The sequence below is a fragment of the Musca autumnalis genome, unplaced genomic scaffold (genome assembly GCF_047663935.1).
Source record: "Musca autumnalis isolate F117 unplaced genomic scaffold, ASM4766393v1 scaffold_3, whole genome shotgun sequence".
NCBI classification, from domain to species: domain Eukaryota; kingdom Metazoa; phylum Arthropoda; class Insecta; order Diptera; family Muscidae; genus Musca; species Musca autumnalis.
In genome coordinates this window covers 239,149,240-239,172,410 of record NW_027411866.1, presented here as the reverse complement: position 1 = coordinate 239,172,410, position 23,171 = coordinate 239,149,240, and the positions used below count along the sequence as shown (strand labels likewise).

Sequence of the window (23,171 nt, the reverse complement as noted above, 5' to 3'; positions counted from 1 at the left end):
CAATTACCCAGGTAGTGGCATCGTAAAATTTTGAATATGTTATGTCAAAACTTTCTTTATGTTGTTGGGGAAATTACAACAAAAATAATTTTTTTTATAAAGGGATTTGACTTTTCATATTCGATCAGCTGGTGTGATACCACTACATGGTAGAGTTGTGTAGTTCCGGAACGAACTAGTTCCAAGGAACTATTGGAACTATATCCGGCTCTTTCATTTATATAGTTCCTTTAGTTCATATAGTTCCAGCCGTGCATATAATTCCTTTCATTTATATAATTCATTTTCTTTCTTCGATCTTTCACGTTTGGTTCCTTCATCATTCAGATGCGGCCACATTGTTAAATAAATGTAAATTACATCCTCGTTACATTGCTGCAATTTATTTATTTTTGTGTCAATTCATCCACCAAAAAATGAAAACAAAAAGAAAGAGAAAGATGCGTTAAACTACTTCATTCTCGGAACTATTTGGAATTAAGGAAATAAAAAGAACGAGGAACGAGAAAGATGCATTGAACTATAACGGTCCCGGAACTATTTGGAATGAAGGAAATAAAAAGAACATGGAACGAGAAAGATGCATTGAACTATATCGCTCTCGGAACTATTTGGAACTATGGAACTATATTAAGGAACTAGTTCCTTTTGGCAAAAGGAACTAGAAAGATCGATCCGCTCCAGGAACTATATTGCCCAACTCTACTATATGTGCTCTGTTCCTTTACGTGCCTGAGGTTACCATTTCTTACAATTTTTAACCTGCAAAGCGTTCCTTTACTTTAGAATATATACAATTTATATGAGAACAATTCACCACTTTTACCATTTATTGCCACTGATACCATTTTTAAAAGTAAAGGAACAGACCAACGGTAGTTCTGCCATGCTTTCGTTGCAGTATTTGCTCGGGTGTTATACTATGTTTACATTTACGAAATCCACTCGATTTCATCTGTCAATTCCATTGTGTATACGTCAAATGAAAACTCATCTGAAATCGATTGAATTTCATTTGACGTTTGAGCAATGGAATTGACAGTTGAAATCAAGTGGATTTCGTAAATGTAAACATAGTATTACAGTGAGATCCATCCCTAATTTCATGAGATTTGTTTTATGACAACAAAGCAGCTGCCGTTGCGGAAGTCAGCCAAACTGTTACAACAACAATCAAGCCAACAATAGGTGCGTTCGTTTACACAACAATTTGTACAAGTTCTATTTGATGTTGTTCGGTTGCTCTACAGTACAATGCACAAGAACAAATGTGTACAAATTATTAGGTCTGTACGATAACAAAAAAAATTGTACAAATTTGTACAAACTATTTCAAAATGCTGTTCGATAACAAACTTGTTTAATAAAAGAGAACTGAGCAGTACCTGCAAGTACTTGCAAGAATTTGCAAATACTTTTTACTTGCGAAGTTATTGAACAGGCCTACTTAGTAACTTAATGCTTTGTTTACATTTACGAAATCCACTCGATTTCAAAATTCCATTGCTTAAACGTCAAATGAAATCCAATGGATTTCGGATGAGTTTTCATTTGACGTATACGCAAAGAAATTGACAGTTGAAGTGGAGTGGATTTCGTAAATGTAAACCAAGCATAACACACCTAATGTGTTGTGTTTACAACAACTTTGGCTGACTTCCGAAACGTCAGTTGTTTTGTATTCGTGCATGAAACTAGGGATTCTTAGATCGAGTTCCATACTAGAGTTTTTGTGTAACTAGTAGATTTCACGAAATCCTGAAATACATCCCGGTGTTTACACTTATTTTTTGTTGCTTTCAAACATATCACAACAATCAAGGTAGATGCATATGCGCAGCTGATCGAACATGAATTTTCAAAACAAGTTGTTGCAAATTGAATTAGTCATCAAAAATATATGACAATATAGAACTTTACAATTTTATTTCGAAAATTATCGTAAAACTATCTATATATCGTATTAATTGTGTATAGAACCCGTTCCCGTACTCCGAAGTCTAGCAAGACTTACACTTCTCTTTAAACAAAAATAGCGCCGAATAACACCCTATTCTCCTGTTTTCTGCCATACAATTTTGACATAGTAGAAACTAGCAACATGTTCATTATCATCTAAATACGATAGCTCATGGTATAAGTAAAGAGGTAGATTTAAATGAAAAAAATCTATAGAACCCTTGTTTTTCTTGAATTCCTAAAACTTCAAAATAAAAGCAACAAGTGGGTTTGTTTACAATGCATTTTTTGAGCATTTTATAAAAAACGCGAAAAATGAATGAAGAGTTAAGTTTTCTCCACATAATCGAGCTGTGAATATGATAAACTGATTGTTTCAATGCAAATCTCACCAATTTCTTCCATACAAATGGTCTAAAAAAAATTTTAAAAATCATTGAATTCGATTGTTTTTAAAATTGTTTGGCATATTATTCAAACACCACACACACATACACAGTTTGTTTATATTGTTTTGAAGTTTTAGGCATACTCGAATGAAAAAATTTAAATTGCCATAAAGCTTTGGCTAACCTTTATTATTAAACCATGCGATAGCTGATACGTTGATTTGCTGCAGTTTTTGCAATTTCCGTCATTTTTTCGTTCCCGTATTTTTTAAGAAATTTGTATGGGGAAGCAATTTTAGATATTTTGTTCTTTTTTCTAACATTACCACTGTGATTTCGATGTTGATTTCGCTGAAATCACGAAATAAGATGATTTCATTTTTGTATGCGAAATCACGAAACGCCTTCTCGTATGTTACACGCTAAAACTTTCATACGAAACTTTCCCATTATTTTGGCGTTTATAGATCGAGTTCCATACAAAAGTAATTTTATGAAATTACTGTAAGAAAGAACGCCAAAATAATGGGAAAGTTTCGTATGAAAGTTTCAGAGCTTCGAAATCACGAAAGTCCCGGTCCACACTAGCGTGAATTTCATTAAAAAATTTCATGAAATTAGGCGTTCTTAAATCGAATTCCCCACTACAGCAATTTTATGATTTTACTCTACTATGGAAGTCGATCTAGGGACGCATAATTTCATGCAATTTTTTTTAATGAAATCACTCTAGTGTGGACCGGGACAAAAGACGCCGAATGTAAACCAAACATAATGTTAAATAAATAAATAATTGGTCTGTTCCTTTACTTCTGAAAATGGTAAAACCCGCAAAAGTAGTAAAAGTTGAAAACTGTTCCCATATGAATTGTATTGTGTCTGAAGTAAAGGAACGCTTTTCGAGTAAAAAGTTGTAAAACTTGCAGATTCTTGAACGTAAAGGAACAGTGCTAATATGAAATTGCAGTAGTGGAGAACATGGTACAAATACACAGGTAGCCGCATCAGCAATTGTTGGTAACATAAGGTGTCAAAATTTGACATCAATTCAATGCACTTGACACATTATGTTACCATCAGCTGGCATGATAATGCTACCTGTATTATTGTACCATGGTGGAGAACTCGACCTAATAGTACGTTTATATATAATGGGTACTTTACACGGTATGTTTTTTACATATGACTTGTCACTTCTACCATACAAAATGTATATGCAAAGTAACAACTCATAATTATTTTATTTATTTATGTATTTATTTATTTATATATCATATGTGAAAAACGCATCGTGTAAAGTACCCATAACCGACTTTATGGGTTATGGGTACCCATCAACCACTAGTTTTGCTACTTTTACCACTCAAAAAAAGTAACAGTACGTTTATATATAACCGGATTTAACAAACACACTGGGTTTTAAATGTCAATTCAATTGCTTATATTTCAAATAAATTATTGAGGCACTTTAAACTGGTAGGTTTTGCACTCAGTTCAATATTTATTTTAAATCGTAGAATGCCTTGTATTTTGTTTTATAATATTGTCTTTGGTATGAAAATTATTTCTTCATTCTAAAATAAAACTTTCAATACTTAACAACTCAATAAATACATATAATAAATTCAAGAGGTTATGGGCGACCAAAGAAAGGAAGTTCCTCATGGAATAGTTCAATTTAATGGAACAAATTATGAAAACTGGAGTTTTCGTGTAAAGATGTATTTGGATTCAGTTGATGTGTTGGAAGTAATTGAATCGAACTTGAGAGACGATGCTCCTAATGCGGAAAAAATAAAACATCGTGAAATGGATAAGAAAGCTAAATGTATTTTAGTCAGTTGTATCCATGACGATTATTTGGATTATGTAAGAGATAAAACTTCTGCAAAGCAAATGTGGGATGATTTAAAGAACGTGTTTACGGTGAGATCTTCTAGAAATCAGACAATATTAAGGAAGCAGCTAGCAAAATTGAAGTTATCAGAAGATACAAAAATGATGGATCATTTCTTGGAATTCGACAGTCTGGTACGCCAATTAAAGTCAGCTGGAGCAAAATTAGATGAGCGCGATTTGGTATCACAACTGTTTGTAAGTCTGCCGGAAAGTTATGACCCCCTAATAACAGCTTTGGAAAATATGAAAGAGGACGAGTTAACATTATCGGTAGTAAAACAACGTTTACTAGCTGAAGAGAGAAAAAGGGGTGATCGAATTGGAGATTATGATGTTGAAAAATCAGGAGCAGTATTTATTGCTCGCAAGAGTAATAAATTAAAATTCAACGGAAAATGCCACAATTGCGGAAAAATGGGGCATATGAAAATGAATTGCCGGTTTAAAAAAGAAGCAAATTTATCAATGAACCATCAAAAAGCCAAGGTTCATAGTTCTGATGATCAAAGTGAAGATGAATTAGTGTGCTTTATGGTAAATGAAAATAGGAGTAACGCTACCAACATGAATTTTATTTTGGATTCAGGATCAAGCGATCATATTTCAAACAATCGAAGTCTTTTTCATGACCTGAGAACGATGAAGATACCTTTAACAATAAGTATTGCCAAAGATGGTGAGCTGCTGACTGCAAATGAAATGGGTGATATACATGGACACACATCTACTGGTCAACGTATTATTCTTAAAAATGTTCTTTATGTACCAAATTTGAGAGAAAATTTGCTATCTGTTAGCAAGATAACACAAGCAGGGTTAGAGGTAGTTTTCAAGAAAAATAATGCAGCAATTTTAAACAATGGTAAAGAATTAGCCATAGCCGAACCTAGAGGTAATGTTTTTGAACTTCATTAAATGTATAAACTGTTCTTATTTGTGTTCTGATGATGAGGGAAGGCTTTGGCATTGTAGATTAGGCCATATAAATCAAAAAAGCCTTGAGTCAATGAGTCGAAGTGAAATGGTGACTGGTATGGGAAATGTACGATATTTCGGAATGTGTGAGGTACGCTTGAAAGGTAAACAGAGTCGAGAACCCTTCAATGGTGTGCACATCCGCAGTTCTCGTGCCTTAGAAAGAATACACAGCGATGTATGTGGGCCTATTTCTCCAAAAACTCACGATGGTTACAAATATTATGTATCATTCATTGATGATTTTACACATTTTGGTGTTATCTATTTAATTAAAAACATGTCCGAAGTATTCGATAAGTTTAAGGAATACGAAGCTTTTGTAAGTGCAAAATTTTCAACTAAAATATCTATTTTGCGCTGCGATCAGGGTACAGAATATCGCTCAAAGGAACAATTGAAATACTATAAAATGAAAGGAATACAACTTGAGGAAACTATAGCATATAGTCCGCAACAAAATGGTGTAGCTGAGCGGTTTAACAGAACTATAGTTGAGAAGGTTCGAACAATGTTGATTGGATCAAATGCTCCAAAAGAAATGTGGGGAGAAGCAGCCTTGGCTGCAGTATACTTGTTAAATCGGAGCCCAACCAGAAGTGTTGATAGTTCACTTACGCCAGCCGAACTGTGGTATGGAAATAAACCAGATATTAAGAAGTTGAGAATTTTTGGTTGTAAAGACCATGTTTGGATACCGGACCAAAAGAGGAAGAAGTTAGATCCAAAGAGCATGGAAGGAATTATGATCGGCTACACAAACAACGGCTATAGAATCTGGAATATGTCAACCAGAAAAGTAGTGACAGCACGTGATGTTAAGTTTAATGAAACAGTATTTCCGTTTAAAAATGATACTTTGAAAAGTCAATATAATATAGTACCAATATATAGCAATGAACAAGAGAGGGGTGCAGAAAATATCTTGGAAAGTCGATGTGATATACCAATTCGCAGCAATGAACAAGTGAGGGATGAAGAAAATGTTATAACTGCGAATGTGGATGTTTCAACCAGCGACAGTAACGAAACGATTACGAATGAGGAAGAGACAAACGATGACGGGCTTAACACAGATAGTGTACAAGAAACATCAGCAGACATTGATCAAGAAAATGTGTTCAACACACAAGAAAATGATTCACCAGCTTTAAGGGGAAGTGCTCGCGGTCTTATACCGAAAGTTTTCAAAGATTATTTTACAAGCTACAATGCAGATATTGTTGATATCAACGGTGAAGACCCAGGAACATATGCAGATATTTTAACAAGAGAAGACAGAAATAAATGGCTTAAAGCTATAGATGAAGAAGTACAATCAATGAACGACAACAATGTTTGGACCATAGTTAAAAGACCTGAAAATATAAAACCTCTGAAATCAAAGTGGGTATTTCGTGTTAAGAAGGATGAAAATGGAGATGTTTCAAGATACAAGGCGAGATTAGTGGCTAAAGGGTTTTTACAAAAACATGGCATAGATTATGAAGAAACCTTTGCACCAGTAGCTAAACTTACAACTATGAGAATAATTTTAGCAGTTGGAGTTCAACGCGGGTACTTTTTCCACCAAATGGATGTCAAAACCGCTTTCCTACATGGAGAATTAAAAGAACAAATATTCATGGAAGCCCCAGATGGTATTGCTCTTAACAAGAATGAGATTTTCCGTCTTAATAAGTCTATATATGGTTTAAAACAAAGTCCACGTTGCTGGAATGAGAAAATAAATACATTCCTTGTAAAAATTGGATTTGTGCGATCGAAGCATGATTACTGTCTGTATGTCAAACATGAAAATTCAAAGACAACATACATACTTTTATATGTTGATGATTTATTAATTGCATGTTGCGACGAAGTTGAGATTGAAATTCTGAAAAATGAACTATGCGAGGAGTTCAGCATGTCGGATAGTGGACATCTGAAATACTTTTTGGGCATTAAAGTAGATTATAATAAAAAGGACGGAGTTATGGAATTATCACAGGAAAGTAATATAAATAGAATCTTGGAAAAATTTCAAATTATGGATTGCAATTCGGTTGTAACTCCGATGGAAAAATTAAAGGAAATTCCAAAATCAGAGCCAACAACGCAGCCATACCGACAACTTTTGGGAAGCCTTATGTGTGTAATGTTGTGTACTAGACCTGATATTTGTTTCCACATCGGATATATGACTCGTTTTCAAGAAACTCCAACAGAAATCCATTGGAAAATGTTGAAGAGAATTTTAAGATATATTAAGGGTACAAAGCAATTGAAATTGGTTATAAAACGAAATCAAGGTTGTGAATCATTAATCGGATATGCTGACGCTGATTGGGCTTCCGATCTTATAGACAGAAAGTCAGTAAGCGGATTTGTCTTCCAAATTTTTGGAAATACAATTTCGTGGTCAAGCAAAAAGCAAGCTACAGTTGCAACTTCCTCTTCCGAAGCAGAGTACATAGCGTTAAGTGCTGCTACAGCAGAAGCAATATGGATAAAAGGGATTTTGGAAGATATGTATATTGTTGAAGAGAAATATACTGTACCTTTGTATGAAGACAATCAAGGGTGTATATTTATGGCAAAGAATACAGAATGTAAAAGATCGAAACATATTGATATCAGACATCATTTCATTAGAGATCATTTGGCTCAAGGAACTATTGATGTTAGGTATATTAAAACATCTGATCAAATTGCTGACATTTGTACCAAAATATTAGGAAATATAAATTTTAAAATGTTTAGATTTAAATTAAATTTGATAGAGTGAGAGAGGGTATTGAGGCACTTTAAACTGGTAGGTTTTGCACTCAGTTCAATATTTATTTTAAATCGTAGAATGCCTTGTATTTTGTTTTATAATATTGTCTTTGGTATGAAAATTATTTCTTCATTCTAAAATAAAACTTTCAATACTTAACAACTCAATAAATACATATAATAAATTCAAGATAAATCCTCAAAAATAAGGTTAGCCCTGCAAAAGGATATAATATAAATATGGCCTAAGAACCCCTATTTTTATGCACGAATACAAAGCAAATGACGTTTCGGAAGTCAGCCTTTTTTGACAGCTCACAGTACATCCTGCATCTGTATGATTGTGTCATGCCTTCTTTATGAGAATTTATTGGATTTCTTGACGTTTGAAATCCAGTGGATTTATTAAATCCGGTTGTAAGTAAACGTACTTATGTCCCGGGCCACACTGGAATAATTTCACTGAAATTTTAACATGCAATTATGAGTCTCTAGATTGAGTTCCATAGTAGAGTAAAATCATGAAATTGTTGTAATGGGGAATTCGGCCTAAGAACACCTAATTTCATGAAATTTTTTAATGAAATTTACTCTAGTGTGGACCGGGACTATGAAAAACTTCTCATGAGAACATGGTATAACTGTACGTTTACATTTAAGAAATAGAGTGGATTTCAACTGTCAATGCCTTTGCGTATACGTCAAATGAAAAGTCATCTGAAATCTATTGGATTTTATTTGACGTTTAATATTATGTTTACATTTACCATATCCACTTGATTTCAACTGTCAATTCCATTGCTCAAACGTCAAATGAAATCCAATCTATTTCAGATGAGTTTTCATTTGACGTATACACAAAGGAATTGACAGATGAAATCGAGTGGATTTCGTAACTGTAAATCAAGCATAAGTAATGGAATTGACAGTTGAAATCGAGTGGATTTCGTAAATGTAAACGTACTATAACACAAAATACAGTTATTTGAACACAATTGCCAACACTGACACTCTTGTGAAAAAAGAGTTTCCTAACACTAAGAAAATGTCAAAATAAATATTCTTCTGACAGTTTGTTGTGTTTGTTGACATTTACAGAAAAATTAGAATTATTAAAAAATACATAAAAAACAGCAAAAAATAACTAAATATGGATGCAATAAGACATCGACAAAATCTCCAGGAGCTGTGTCGAGCCTGCCTTAAAACACTCAACAATGATGAACAAAAAGTAGGCAATAATTTATTGATACCAAATCTGTGCCAATTGTTTATTTGCGTTACTACAATGGATGTCACAAGAGAGTTATCAAAATTCCCAAAACTCCTATGTCAATTGTGTTTAAACAGGCTATTGGATTATGATGCTTTCCGCAAGTTGACTATGAGAAGTACCGAAACTTTATATGAATTGCTTAAGAAGAATGCTGCCGAACAAGAAGAAACAATAGGCCTAGATGAGGATGATGTGGCGACGACGGAGATTCGTGTTAAGAAGGAAATTTTAACGGAAAGTGAAATTGTTCCAATTAAGTTAACCGTACAAAATGAAGTGGAGAGTAATCACAGCGAGAGGGAGAGATGGATAAAAGTTGAACAATTTCCAGAAGATAACATACGACAAGCAGAGTTACAACAAAACAAGGAGGACTTTGCAAAGAGCTACAAAAATTTGGAGGAGAATGATGATGATCAGTTGGTAAGTGGTTATTGTTATGGAACATGTTAAGTACATGGCAAATTCTCAAAGCAACGAGACCTACTCTTGTGCCAGACACTGAAAATAACACATGAAAATGTTTTAGCTTTTAGGAGAGAGAGGAGGTGAAGGAGCTCCCTTTCTCCCTTCTTACCCATAAGCTCAAAACATTTTCATGAAAATTTTCATAGTCTGGCACAAGAGCTACAATCTGCTGGAAATTCCATATCAATAATAAACATAAATCCAATTAAATTATTATTAACGTTTGCTTGTCTTTTCCCTTGACAGTTGCTTCCCGAATTGGCCAATATGGCCATGAACATCAAATCGGAACCATTTTTTGAGGCTACAGAAACTGAATTCAATCAACATTCCATGGTAAACGAAGATAGTTTTCAGGAACAGTCATCTTTTGAAACAAATAACGGGAAAGAATATAATGACGAATATTCCGATGATGACGACTATCTTGATGGCAATGACAGTAAATTATTAATAAATGGAACACCCGACGATAGCTTCTCTAACGATGGCAGTTCACACAACTCAATTGGTGGCAGCAGTGTTGATGTCAAGAACAAATTCTTTTGCGAAATATGCAAAAAGAAATTCTATAAACAATTCTATTTGGATGCCCACATAAGGGGCGTACATATGGGCGAAAAGGAACCATTCAAATGTGTCATGTGCCCGAAAGCATTTGTGTCCTATAATCAATGGTATGCGCACAAGAAATCGCAGCATAAGACAAATAAAAATGGAAAAATTGAAGAGGTAGAGGATAGTTTAAAAAAAGCAGCTTCGAACAACAAGTATAATTGCGACATATGTCAACGTCCCTTTAGTTCACGTAAAGCCATTGTGGAACACATAAAGCGTCACAAACAAATCAAGGATCATGTTTGTAAATTGTGTGGTGTTGCCAAGGTGACACGTACTGAACTGAAGACCCATATGCGTGTTCACTTTCCCGATATGGAAAAATTCCCCTGTCCACGTTGTCCACAGGTGTTTAATCATCGAAATGCCATATCCCGCCACGTTAGAGTGGTACACGAAGGAGAACGTCGTTTCACATGTGATTATTGCAGCAAGAAATTTAGTACCCGCAACAGTAAAGTTTGCCACGAACGCCTGCACAGAGGAGAGAAACCATTTTCGTGTGAAATTTGTGAAAAACGTTTTGCACAACCGGAAAGTCTCAAATCGCACATGAAGACTCACGATAAGTCGTTGTGTAAACACATTTGTTCGTATTGTTCACGACCTTTTATCACTTTGAAAAATCTTCTCGATCACGAGAAACGCCATAGGAGCGATAAACCTCACATTTGTGTAAATTGCAGCAAAGGATTCCATTTTAATGAAGATTTACAAAATCATTATCTTACGTGTCCTGAGGGTGGAGGAGAAGTTAGCAGCAAATCAGAGATTAAGGTTACCAATGTGGTTGATCCGCTATCGTCATCGTTGGATAGTCGTTGAACATATTGTGTTACGTTAAGGTAGAAATAATTTAAATAATTTATTAATTTTATGTGTACATACATATATAATAATAAAAAGGGTTAATGATATATTGAATAAAAAGGGTTAATGATGGAAATTCGTGAATAGTTTTTAAGACTGATGAAAATCAAAATAAATAATGGGTCTATCTTGTATTGCCACTAAACTTAAGTTGCGTTGTCAGTTGTCTGCGCAACTGAGACGAAATGTTGTACCATTAATGTCAACTCAACTGGGTGGTCGATAAACATGTTATCGATCAGTATTTTTTCAAACTTGTGACCTCTATTCGCCAAAAAAAAAAACATTTTAAAAATAATTGCGCTTTGGATAACTCTTTTGTGTATTCTGGACAATATTTTAATATTTTGGCTGAGTTTTCGAGCAAATTTGGAAAACAACCCAAGATTGAAATATAACCTGCCCATCAAGTTTTATTTGCTGTCCCAAAAAATGATAAGTTCGGTGGAATTATTTTTTGATGATGAAGAAAATGTACAGGACATTGCATCTATCAGAAGAAATTTGAGGAACAAGTCGAATCCATTGGAATTGCCATCTGCACTGTAAGCTGATGATCATATGGAAAGATCTGTATAATCAGTAAATTATTTCAGGTTTAAGGCTTATTTTCGATTGCCAAAGGATGCCGTAGTTTACGTTGTGGAAACGTTAAAGGATGACTTCAAAGTAAGTTACAGATCAACAGCAATACCCCCACTTTTAAAAGTGTGCGCAGCGTTGCGATTCTTGGAGGACGGAAGTTTCCAAAAGTCCCATGGCAATGATTTCAACAATTGCATGGCTCAATCTACATTGTCGAGAGTATTGAAGGAAGTTGTCCACTTGATAGAGGACAAATTGTGCCAAAATTAGATCGTTTCGAAGTTGACAGAGGAGGAAAAAAGGCAAAATAAAAACCATTTTTATTCAAAAACGAAATTCCCTGGTGTAGTCGGTTGTATAGATGGAGGATGTTCGTCATTTGTACTTAAACTGAACCTACTGTATTTGTCACCAAATGTATTTGCAAAAGATTTGCTGTTGTCCGCTCCAAAGGCGATAAATTCACTTATTGTGATGGACCACCACCAGTGTCGTTGAAGTTTATTTTATTTTGAGGCATTTTCTTTTTCAACTTTGCTTTAAAGTGAATCCAGACTCTGCCACTCTTCAGGTGTTCGTGTTGGAGGTTCATGGCTGTTTAAATTGTCCGAAATGGACCTCCACGCTTCATCCGCTGTGGCTTTAGTTTCACCAAAACTCCGGAACTCCTCGGGCTAATTTTGGATTTTCACTCAGTTTATCAATTAATATTTCGAACTGCTGCTTTGTCGTTATTTTCACCATATTGATACATTATAATTATAATAATTAATTAATGATGCAAAGAATCAATAATTGTTAACAAAATGTTTATTTTTCCTTCTATTTTACTTCTTGTTTCTTCGAAAATGTTCACTGCAACTGGAAATTGGTGGTTGCTGAAAAACAGCCGCTTCGTCAACTGAGATTCGCAACTTCAGTTGAGAGTTGCCATACGTGAATCAACTTTGTCAACTGGCAACGCCACTCAACGATAATTGTTATCGATGATCGACCCCTAATAAAATAGTCTTCGTCGTCGTCGGAATACGAAACACCCCCGGAGTAGTCTCCCCAACAACATTAAACGCAGCTTCTAATACCACATGTTGTTGTTCAGCACCCCGAAAGTGCATGAAAATCGCCCCGAAAACAGTCTGCACAACAATATCAGCGAAATCGTAGCCTTAATGAGTCGTAACATCAGTCACCTGTAGCTTTCAACTTTGCAATGGTCACAACGGTTTGGCTTGGCTCTAATGACCCGTACATGGAATATATAGGGGTAACTGTCAGATGTAGAATTGTCGAGGTAGAGTTGCTTAACGAATGCAAATAGCTATACTCCAGGTTATAGGCCCAGGATTATCCACCTTTTAGAGGGTAATAACCGACTGTTATTGGGGTACTTTTGTACTCATCATGAGTTGTGACATTCAGGCTTCAGAAATGACCGGAGGGCATAATGTTGGCTGAGTAGATTGATAGCTCAACGTTTTGCACGGACTTCCCTACAAGAATTAGCGGAGAGTTAACCATCGACGTCCCTTTGAGACCCGTCGTTTTTCTTGGGTCAGACCATCTCCCCCACTGAGAAAAAAGTTAGGAAATTGACACAGGAAGTTAACATGAAGAGCTGCAACATTAGAGTCGGAATAAGTAAGTTGTGGGTTAAGTCACTCTCGAAACCTGGAAAGAAGGAAGATATTACTTCAGTCATGTTTGGCGACGTTATACTGACTGATCCGAAGAGGTGCGCGAGATATTTTAATCGACAATTTGTCGAGCAATCTGGGTGTTTTAGGGCGAAGAGCAGAGTATGCTATAAACAACTATCGCTTGAATGTGGTCCTGGGAGTAGCAGCTGAGCAAATGAAGAGTAAGGACTGAATTCGTCCTTTGTATCGCCTTCCTAAATTCACATTGGGTTAACTGTTCAATCCGCCTTGCATCTACCTTATTGAGTTATATCCGAATGTGATATAATGAGCAACAAACGAACATCAACACCATCTCGTGAGAACATGGTATGAGTAAGGTAAAATAAAACAGTAATTTCTGTACCGTATAGTTGAATTTGTGCATGTTCGTGCCTAATTTTTTAGGCACGCGACCATCTCTACTGCCAACCCAGTATTAAAGCTATGGTTAGGTTTCTATGCTACTACTACAACAACTACTACTGAAATCCATTGGATTTCATTTGACGTTTACTAGGCGTTTACACAAGACAGACTGTCTGCAAATACAACTGTGATTTACTAACACATACATACATTTGTCGTTTGTCTCCCAGCTGTCCATCATTTTTTCAGAGACAGCAGGCTTAACAAATTTTTGACTTTTTTGTAAAAAAGAAATGAAACGATAATTGAAATGTGTTGAAAATAAAAGAATATGAACAAAAACAAAATACATATGTGAACGGAAAACAAAAAGAAATCGACGATTTTCATTCATAATAGTTGTGTCTTTTTACTTTTTCAGTAATAATTATTCAGTAGCTTCTTTTCAGAGAGTAAGAGAGATTTTGCTCTTTGCTACGAAAATAGAGAAAAAGTAAAAAGACAGCATTTAGTAAACTTTAGCAAGATACCAGTTGATAACCAAAACAAAAACATTGGCTCCAATGCATGAACGAAAAAATAAATACAAAGCAATGAAAAAGTTCTTCAATTTTAAGCTAAATAAATACTAAATAATGAATATATTAATAAAATAATCAATAAATAAACATGAATCGTAATATTTATAGTATTTTCCACAAAAATCAGATACAACATTGAGCAGCTGACCATTAGCAGATGATTAAAAAACAGCTGATCGAACTTGCTAAATGTTGCTGGGAAAAATTCTTTCAGCAACTTTTGGCAATTTCTCAGCAAACAACCGTCAAAATTGTTCTGTCATTTCGCTCTCTTTTACTGAACTTTTGTGTAAAAAGACAGCATTTAGTAACATTTCGTAGTAATTATTACAAATTATCACGTAAAAAGAAACAGCTAATTTTAGAACTGTTTTTGCAGTTGTCTGGACGCCTACGTCACACAGGCAAGTTTTGGGGTTTTGACAATCAATACATGTACTCAACTGTCCTGTCATGTGTAAACGCAGGGTTAAGAAAGGAATTGACAGTTGAAATCGAGTGGATTTCGTAAATGTAAACGTACTATAAGATAAAATAAAACAGAAAAAACAGCACGTTTGTACTTTTTCCTCAAAGAACAAAATGCCAACACTGACAAACAGCTGTTTGGCAGTCATCATCTGTTTCCTCCGTTAATAGAAAGAAGTAAACAAAAATTGTTTGTTGATTTTTTAAATTAAATAAAGTAGTAGCCAATATAAAAATGAGTTTAAAAAATCCTAGAAACATAGAGAATCTATGCCGAGCATGTTTAGAACCTCTCAAAAATACAAATGAAGGAATTTACGACAATTTATTGGAACCAAAGTTATGTCAATTGTTTGAGTGGATAACAACCATAGATGTTTCCAAAACTATTGTGTCATTTATGTTTGAACAAGTTATTGGATTATGGCGACTTTCGTAAATTGACACTGGAGAATACAGAAATTTTATATGGAATGCTAAGAGACACTGGTGGTGGTGATCAAGAAGATAAAATTGTGGACATTTCAATTGTGGATACACGAAATAGTGAAGATGGCAACAAGGAAGGAGTTGATGACCGTGAATTGATGGTAAGGATTTATTACAGTTGGTGGTAAGGATTTATTAGTATAGAAGACATCAGTTGAGGTCCCCTATAGAACAGAAGACCTCAGTTTAGGTCCCCATGGAAGAAAAGACCTCAGTTAAGGTCCCCTATAGAACGGAAGATTCCAATTGACGTCTTCTATATAATAGAAGACCTCAGTTGAGATCTCCTATAGAAAGAAAGACCTTAGTTCAGATCTTCTATAGAATAGAAGACCTCAGTTGAGATCTCCTATAGAAAGGAAGACCTTAGTTCTGATCTTCTATAGAATAGAAGACCTCAGTTATGGTTTTCTATAAAATAGAATACCTCAGTTGAGTTCTCTTATAGAACAGAAGACCTCAGTTGAGGTCTTCTATAGAATAGAAGACCTCAGTTGAGGTCTCCTATAGAGTAGAAAACCTCAGTTGAGATCTCCCATAGAATAGAAGACCTCGGTTAAGGTCTCCCATGGAATAGAAGACCTCAATTGAGGTCTCCCATAGAATAAGATACTTTAATTAAGGTCTCCCGTGGGATAGAAGACCTCCGCTGGGGTTTCCATGAAAAAAAGACTCAGTTAAGGTCTCCTATAGAGCAGAAAACCTCAGTTAAGGTCTCCTATAGAGTAGAAAACCTCAGTTGAGGTCTCCCATAGAATAGAAAACCTCAGTTGATGTATCCCACTGAATACAAGACCTCAGTTGAGGTCTCGTATAGAATAAAAGACCTCAGTTGAGGTCTCCCATGGAATTTCGGACCTTAGTTGAGGTATCTTATGGTGTAAAGGATCTCAGTTGAAATCTTTTATGGAATAGAAGATCTTAGATTTTTAACGTAACTAGTAACTCCCCATTAAATTAATTTATTTCAGGAGGTCCACGAAACAGCCGATGAGGAATTGATAATAAAATCTGAGCCTTGTTTAGACTTCGAAGCAACAGAAACCGAATTAATTGAACAATCAATAAACTATGAAGATATATCTCAGGAAAATCAATCATTTGAAATAGATGACGGCGGTGAAAACCTTTCCAATGTAGAAGTAAGAGAAAATAAAATAAATAGAGAAAATAACATCTACGATGAAAGACTAGAAACCGTCTTAGATATTTATGGCGATAATAAATATGAATGTAAAGTATGTGAACGTAGCTTTTATTCGCTTAAATTTGCAATACGTCACACGAAAGTTCACAACGAAACGAAGAAATATATATGTGATATCTGCAACAAGGCCTATAGTACTGAGAGGAATTTGCAAAAGCATGCCAATAGTGCGCATAAACCTTCTACAACAGATGGACAACAAATGGACTTTGCGCCGCTGAGTGCAGAATCATCTTTGAATAGTGGTACTTCTTCCCACCCAGATGCTATGGAAGATTTGACGATTGAACCAAAAAAGCGTAAAAAAATTACTTTAGAACAAAAGCTAAGCATAATAAAACGTTTTAAGTCTGGCGAAAAGCCTGTAGAAATTGCCAGAAGTATGAAAATTTCACAATCTTCAGTTAGTACAATTTGTAATCGGGATGTCCTTAAAATTGAAGGTTATGTTAAAACTGTCAGCCCCAAACAATCCACCACACAAGTCACTAAAATTCGAAATTCGATATTGTTAAAAATGGAATCACTTCTTTGCGAGTGGATAGAAAAACAACAACGAATGAGAAGAAGGTTGAGGACGCAACACATTCAAAAGAAAGCTGTGGAAATTTTTAATAAACTTAGAAAGAATTACCCAACATCAAAATGTGGTGCCGATGCAAGTTTCGAAAGTTTTGAAGCTAGCCGCGGATGGTATGATAAGTTTAAAGCAAGAACAAATTTAAATTTAACTTCGTTGCATTGAAGCTGCTGGAGGTGGAGTGCAAAACATATTTAGAAATAATTGTATGTTTTATACGTAGACGTGGTATGGCGGTCAGCATTTAAGTGTTAAAATAAATCTCCAACATTGAAACTTAAATTGACTACTTTTTATTTTCGGTTTAGGTTGGATATCTATTTAATAATAGCCCGTTTAGACTAGTCATTTTAAATCGACACGATTTCTAAATCCAACTTTCAAATCCTAGTTGTTTAGACTAGTCTAAAATGATATAAGATGTCAGTCAGCTGATCTTTGTTTACGTATACATACGCGAATTTGCATTGAAAATTAAAAATGGAATGGAATACTGCAAAAAATAATCTGACAAATTGTTAAAAAATATGATTATTTTGACAATTATTGTTGACCTTTGGACTTTTCATCTTCTTATAGTTTATTTTGGCTCGAGGTCAGGTGAAAATAAAAACAAAGTTTGTTTTTTATTTTTGATTTTTTATTCTTCCGATATTTCGATCATAATCTATGATCATCATCAGGGAGTTGACTTTAAAAAAGAAACAATATCGAGAAATTTCTACATAAGTATATTAGCAAAAATAACAATTTTACAAAAATTACATTTATTTTTCTTTCTGATCACCACATTTCACGTTCTGATCTCGTTTGAGTTTGACTTTAAACTATAAGAAGACTATAAGAAGTTAAAAAATATGTTCTTTACAATTTATATTAAATTAAAGCTACATCCATTTTATTTTTATTTAATATATTTTCTATGTTTGTGTTTACAGTTATTTGAAAAATGTAAATAATAGGGTTATGACTTTTTTACAACCTCATATCCCTGTGTCATATTTGGATGAGCTTTTGCATAAGATTAGATAAAATCTTAATTACAAGGTGATTCGATAGAAAAAAGCATACTCACAAAAAGCTTTTAAAGTTTTTATAGATGAGCTTTTTGGAAAAAAAGAATTGGCATTAATAGGCAAAAGTTCATTCACTCTCGCTACAGGAAATCATTTTTGAGAAAAAGGTCATAAAGTCATAACCCTAGTAAATAAACGACACATGAACATAGTTGCCAATTTTGGTACAGACTGCAATAGTTGCATTTTTAGGAGCAAAAAGCAGTGTTGTATATCAAAATATTTCGATTTAACTTTTGATTTAAAACAAATCAAAGTTTTAATTTAATTTTTATTTGACAAACACAGTAACCTAGCCCATAGGGCCATGAGCGGTTCCAAAAACAGCTATACAATAACTACTCTCAGATACTTATATCTAACAATATTTCTTAGCATATCATGAATAGAATTAAACATAAATAAAAGCAAAAGCATGTAAATTAAGAAATGAAAATATATAACAAAATAATCATTAATAGAATCAGCTATGCAACAATATATCATTACAAACTAAGGCAACATTTGTGAACGCTGTATTTGATTACGATTAAAATGAGCACATAATTTATTCTTGTAACATTTTAAGGAGGAATTAAATGTCTTGAGACATGGTGGCAGATTGTTATAAACACGCGAAATTCTAACATAAAACGATTTTTCCAAAAAAGGATTCAACTGCGGAACAATTATCTGTTTGTTCCTCTCAGAATGAGAAAACGTGAACAGACTCAACACACATAAAGGGGTCTTCAACATAAAAACCTTATAGAAGAATAACATAGACCGCAAACTCAAAAAATTTTCAAACGTGCACCCAAGAAACTCTTTCACATAAGGAGATATATGATCACGACGTTTAACACAGAACACATATCGCATAACACTATGGAACAAAAGTTTCAACTTACGCAAAGCACATCCCGGACTACCCCCAAAAATCTCAACACAATACAAAAAGTGAGGCATAATCAGTGCATGGACCAACTGAATTCTAATGCTCTTAGGCAGAGCTAAGTCCAAACAGTACAACTTTCTTAGAATAAAGTTCACCTTGGACACCAAAGAATTCACATGCACATCAAACACCAAACCACTATCAAGAAACAAACCAAGACATTTCATAGAGCTTACAACATTTATAGGAGTACTATAGATGGAAACACTTATTAAATCCTCTTGCATGTTTCCGAAGAACATAACTTTAGTTTTCTGAGTATTGATGGAGAGTCCATTGCAAGACAACCAAGTAACCAGCATATTCACAGTAAAATCAATCGACGACTGCAAAACATCCAAAAACACAAATTCTCCTTTAAACAAAATTTGCACATCATCAGCAAAAGCAAACGACATACAATTCCTACTATTAATACAACTCAACAAATCATTGACATACATCACAAACAACAGCGGGCCAAGAACAGACCCCTGAGGAACACCACTACTCACTGGAAGCATACGAGAAACATTATTTTTACAACAGACGTACTGACGTCTATTGAACAAATAAGAAAAAATTAACTTGCAAGCCGAGGACGAAAAGTTATACAAACTATGCAGTTTGCTAACCAATTTGGCATGATTTAGTTTGTCAAAGGCCTTTTCCAAATCCAGTGACAGTAAAACACAACACCCTCCAGCACTAACTGTATTCCTTATATTGTCAGTCAAACCAACAAGAAGTGATGTCGTGCTACGATTACTCCTAAATCCATGTTGACTCTCATGTAACAACGAATTCTGATTAATGAAGCCAAGCATTTGATCTTTCATAATATATTCAACCATTTTTGAAAGAATTGGCATTATTGATATAGGCCTGTTGTTTTAATTTTGTATGGTTAATCAGGGTGGATTTGGGTGGATTAAGCACTTAAATCGAGATAATGCCCTTAATCATCGTATAAGGGTATAGTCTAAACGGGCTATAAGGCTTTAAAAACTAGCGGACAGATCTACTTTAGTACCTCCATCTGAATGATAAAAATTTCCAATAGTGAGCAAATTTCGAAGCAGTTTGAGACCGTGGATAAATGGGGTCCTGTTGTTGCGATATATGATTTCCCAAATAACTATATAGCTAATTTGGTGCAGCTCTCTTGTCTGAAGCACCGATGTAGTCTATCTTCGAAGTTGATGCAAGTTTTAAGGAAATACAACAATGTACAACGTTTGAACCAGATCGCTTGATTCTTTCTTGCTGCCCAGTTCTGGGGGTCAATTCTGTTTCTATGCAAATGTGAAATGAAAACTTTTATAAAGGGAAAAACTGTCAAATGAAAAAAAATATAAAGGAAATATTTTTCATTTCAAATTTTCATAGAACAAGAATCCAGCCCATGGACTACTTTTTGATTCGTTTAAAACACAGCCCCAGTTTCCTGCGAAAAATAGTAAATAGGCACAACTAAATCTGCGAAAACACTGTTTACCACATGAACTGCCTCCATAAAAAACTGAAATTCGGCAATAGAATAATCCCGATCACTTCCAACCAAATGATTGGCCGACTTCCGTATTGTCAGTTGCTTTGTATTCGTGCATGAAACTGGGGGTTCTTAAATCGATTTCCCCTCTAATGCAATTTCATAAAACTACTCTAGTATGGAACTCGATTTAAAAACCCCTAGCAACTGACTATACTGAAGTCAGCCGTTAAAGAATATTTGCATTACCTGATGCCGTTAAATGTAGTTCTCAGTAAGGCCGCAAGAGAAGAAAGTCAGCTTCCTTGATTCCGACACTAACTACCCCAAGATATTTGGTGTAACGTTCCAAAACATGCTTAAGTCGTCCTCACAAATACCCACAGCTATTTGCGACAAGATCAAAATTAGGAACAAAGTCCTAAAGTCCCTGTGGAGCTGACAAAGAAACCTTGTTGACCTCTTACAGAGCAATAGGCCGGTCTATGGCAAGCTATGCGGCGCCATCGTGGTATACAAATGTTAGCGCTACGCAGTGAAGAAATATTCAAACATTTCAGAATGTCGCCTTGAGAACTACAACAGAGTGCCTCCTCATGACACCAGTGGATTGATTATCTTCACCCGGTACATCAACACAACAATATTTTGTAGATGTCTTAGGGCTCTTCTGTATGCGATAGACGACGTCATTTATTTTCGTGACTACCTTGTAGGGGCCTTCCCAGTGCGTTTGTAATTTGGGGCATAGTCCTATTTTCCGTTGTGGGTTGAACAATAGTACCAGTTGCCCTTCTTGGAACCCATCAGTATTTGCCGCTCGATCGTACCTCGCCTTCATGCGGTTGCTGACCATTTTTATCCGATGGCGTACTGCATCGTGGACTTCACTGAAAGAGTTTTGACTGTTTTCATCGTTATCAGTTTCGGGGTTTGGTGTGGCACCGAAGATCAAGTCACCAGGTAGCTTTAATTCATTCCCGATCAAAATTCTGGCTGGGGTTCGAGATGTGGAGTCATGAATGGCCGACCTATAGGCTAGTAGGAATTTTGGAATATGCTCATCCCAGTCTCTTTGGCCGCTATCTACCACCTTTCGTAGATGCTCTTGCTCTTAAATCTTTCCACCATGCCATCTGATTGTGGATGCAGGGGCGTTGTCCTCGTTTTCTTGATTCCGTAGGTGTCACACATTTCTTTGAAGATCGCTGACTCAAAATTTCTTCCTTGATCGGAATGAACCTCGGATGGGACACCATAGCGACAAATCCAATTCTTGCTGAACACATCCACTATTGTCTTGGCTTCCTGGTGGGGAATGGCATAAACCTCTGGCCATTTGCTGAAGTAATCCATGACCACTAAGACATTCCGGTTCCCAGAGTCACTTTCAAATGGAGCTCCTGAATTATACTGTTGCATGTGGCCTCGACTCTTCCGGGTTGGACCTTTAGCTCTTATACGCCTCTCACAATTGGCAATCCAGTCTGCAATGGATTTCTGACAGCCGACCCAGTAGAACCTCTGCTTTTTCTTTTCAGCAGTCTTTGTTACACCAAGGTGTCCTCCACTTGGCCCATCGTGAAACTCTGACAAGACATCTTTTATTTTGGAGTCTGGTACGACAATCAAGTTACGGTGAGTTTTTCCATCGTCGCTCTCCCACTTACGATGTAGGGACCCATCTATTAGAAGTAGACTGTTCCACTGGGCCCAATAAGATTTTAAAAGGGGGCTTTCGGGCGCTATTTCTTTGCGACTAGGGCGTTCGCCCATTTCCATGGCAGAAATTATATTGCCTAGGGTGCGATCTTTTCTTTGTTCCGCCGACCAATCCTCGCCGGACTCAACCTGCAGTAGCCGGACATCGATGATACTTGCTTCGCCTTCAGCCTTCGAGCAATGTCTGCATTCAATTTTGCATGGCCGACGAGACAGGGCATCAGCATTACCGTGTTTTCCACCTTTTCTGTGCTCGATACATAGGTCATAACTCTGAAGCCTCTCGATCCAACGGGCCAATTGACCTTCCGGGTTCTTAAACTGGAGCAGCCATTTCAGAGCGGAATGATCGGTTCTTAGCAGGAAGTGCTGTCCATACAGGTATTTGTGATAGTGTTTGATGCTCTCCACAACTGCCAGCAGCTCTCTCCTCGTAACACAGTAATTCCTCTCAGGCTTTGACAATGTTCGGCTGTAGTACCCGATGACTTTTTCTTATCCGTCTATTTCCTGGGAAAGGACACCACCGATCCCGTATGCACTGGCGTCAGTGTCCAACACAAACTTACCACCGGGTAAAGGGTACGCCAAAAGAGGGGCTTTGCAGAGCATGTCTTTGAGTTTTTGGAATGCCTCTTCCTGGTCGTTGCTCCATAGAAATTTTTGCCCTTTTTGAGTCAGTCGGTGTAAGGTTGCGGCAATGTTGGCAAAATTGGGGACAAACCGACGGTAATAGGTGCAGAGACCCAGAAAGCTTCGCAGCTCATGGAGGTTTCGAGGCTGCGGCCAATCTCTGACG

General features: G+C 35.8%; 2 protein-coding genes and 1 long non-coding RNA gene across 3 annotated transcripts; 2 read left to right on the top strand and 1 right to left on the bottom strand.

The window, feature by feature from the left end:
- The first annotated feature begins 9,005 nt into the window (after positions 1-9,005).
- On the top strand, positions 9,006-11,271 carry LOC141397269 (uncharacterized). Its single transcript, XM_073973373.1, has 2 exons — positions 9,006-9,678; positions 9,970-11,271. The coding sequence occupies exons 1-2, from the start codon at positions 9,130-9,132 to the stop codon at positions 11,164-11,166; spliced, it is 1,746 nt and encodes a 581-aa protein (XP_073829474.1). The 5' UTR covers positions 9,006-9,129; the 3' UTR covers positions 11,167-11,271.
- Positions 11,272-12,588: 1,317 nt separating this feature from the next.
- On the bottom strand, positions 12,589-13,940 carry LOC141397270 (uncharacterized). Its single transcript, XR_012411345.1, has 2 exons — positions 13,517-13,940; positions 12,589-13,464 (listed from the first exon to the last, which is right to left on the bottom strand). It is a non-coding gene; the product is annotated as an uncharacterized lncRNA (long non-coding RNA).
- A 1,072-nt stretch (positions 13,941-15,012) lies between these two features.
- LOC141399197 (uncharacterized) lies at positions 15,013-17,448 on the top strand. The gene is made up of 2 exons (XM_073977456.1): positions 15,013-15,480; positions 16,351-17,448. Exons 1-2 carry the CDS (start codon positions 15,265-15,267, stop codon positions 17,329-17,331), a joined length of 1,197 nt encoding a protein of 398 aa, XP_073833557.1. The 5' UTR covers positions 15,013-15,264; the 3' UTR covers positions 17,332-17,448.
- Positions 17,449-23,171: the final 5,723 nt, after the last annotated feature.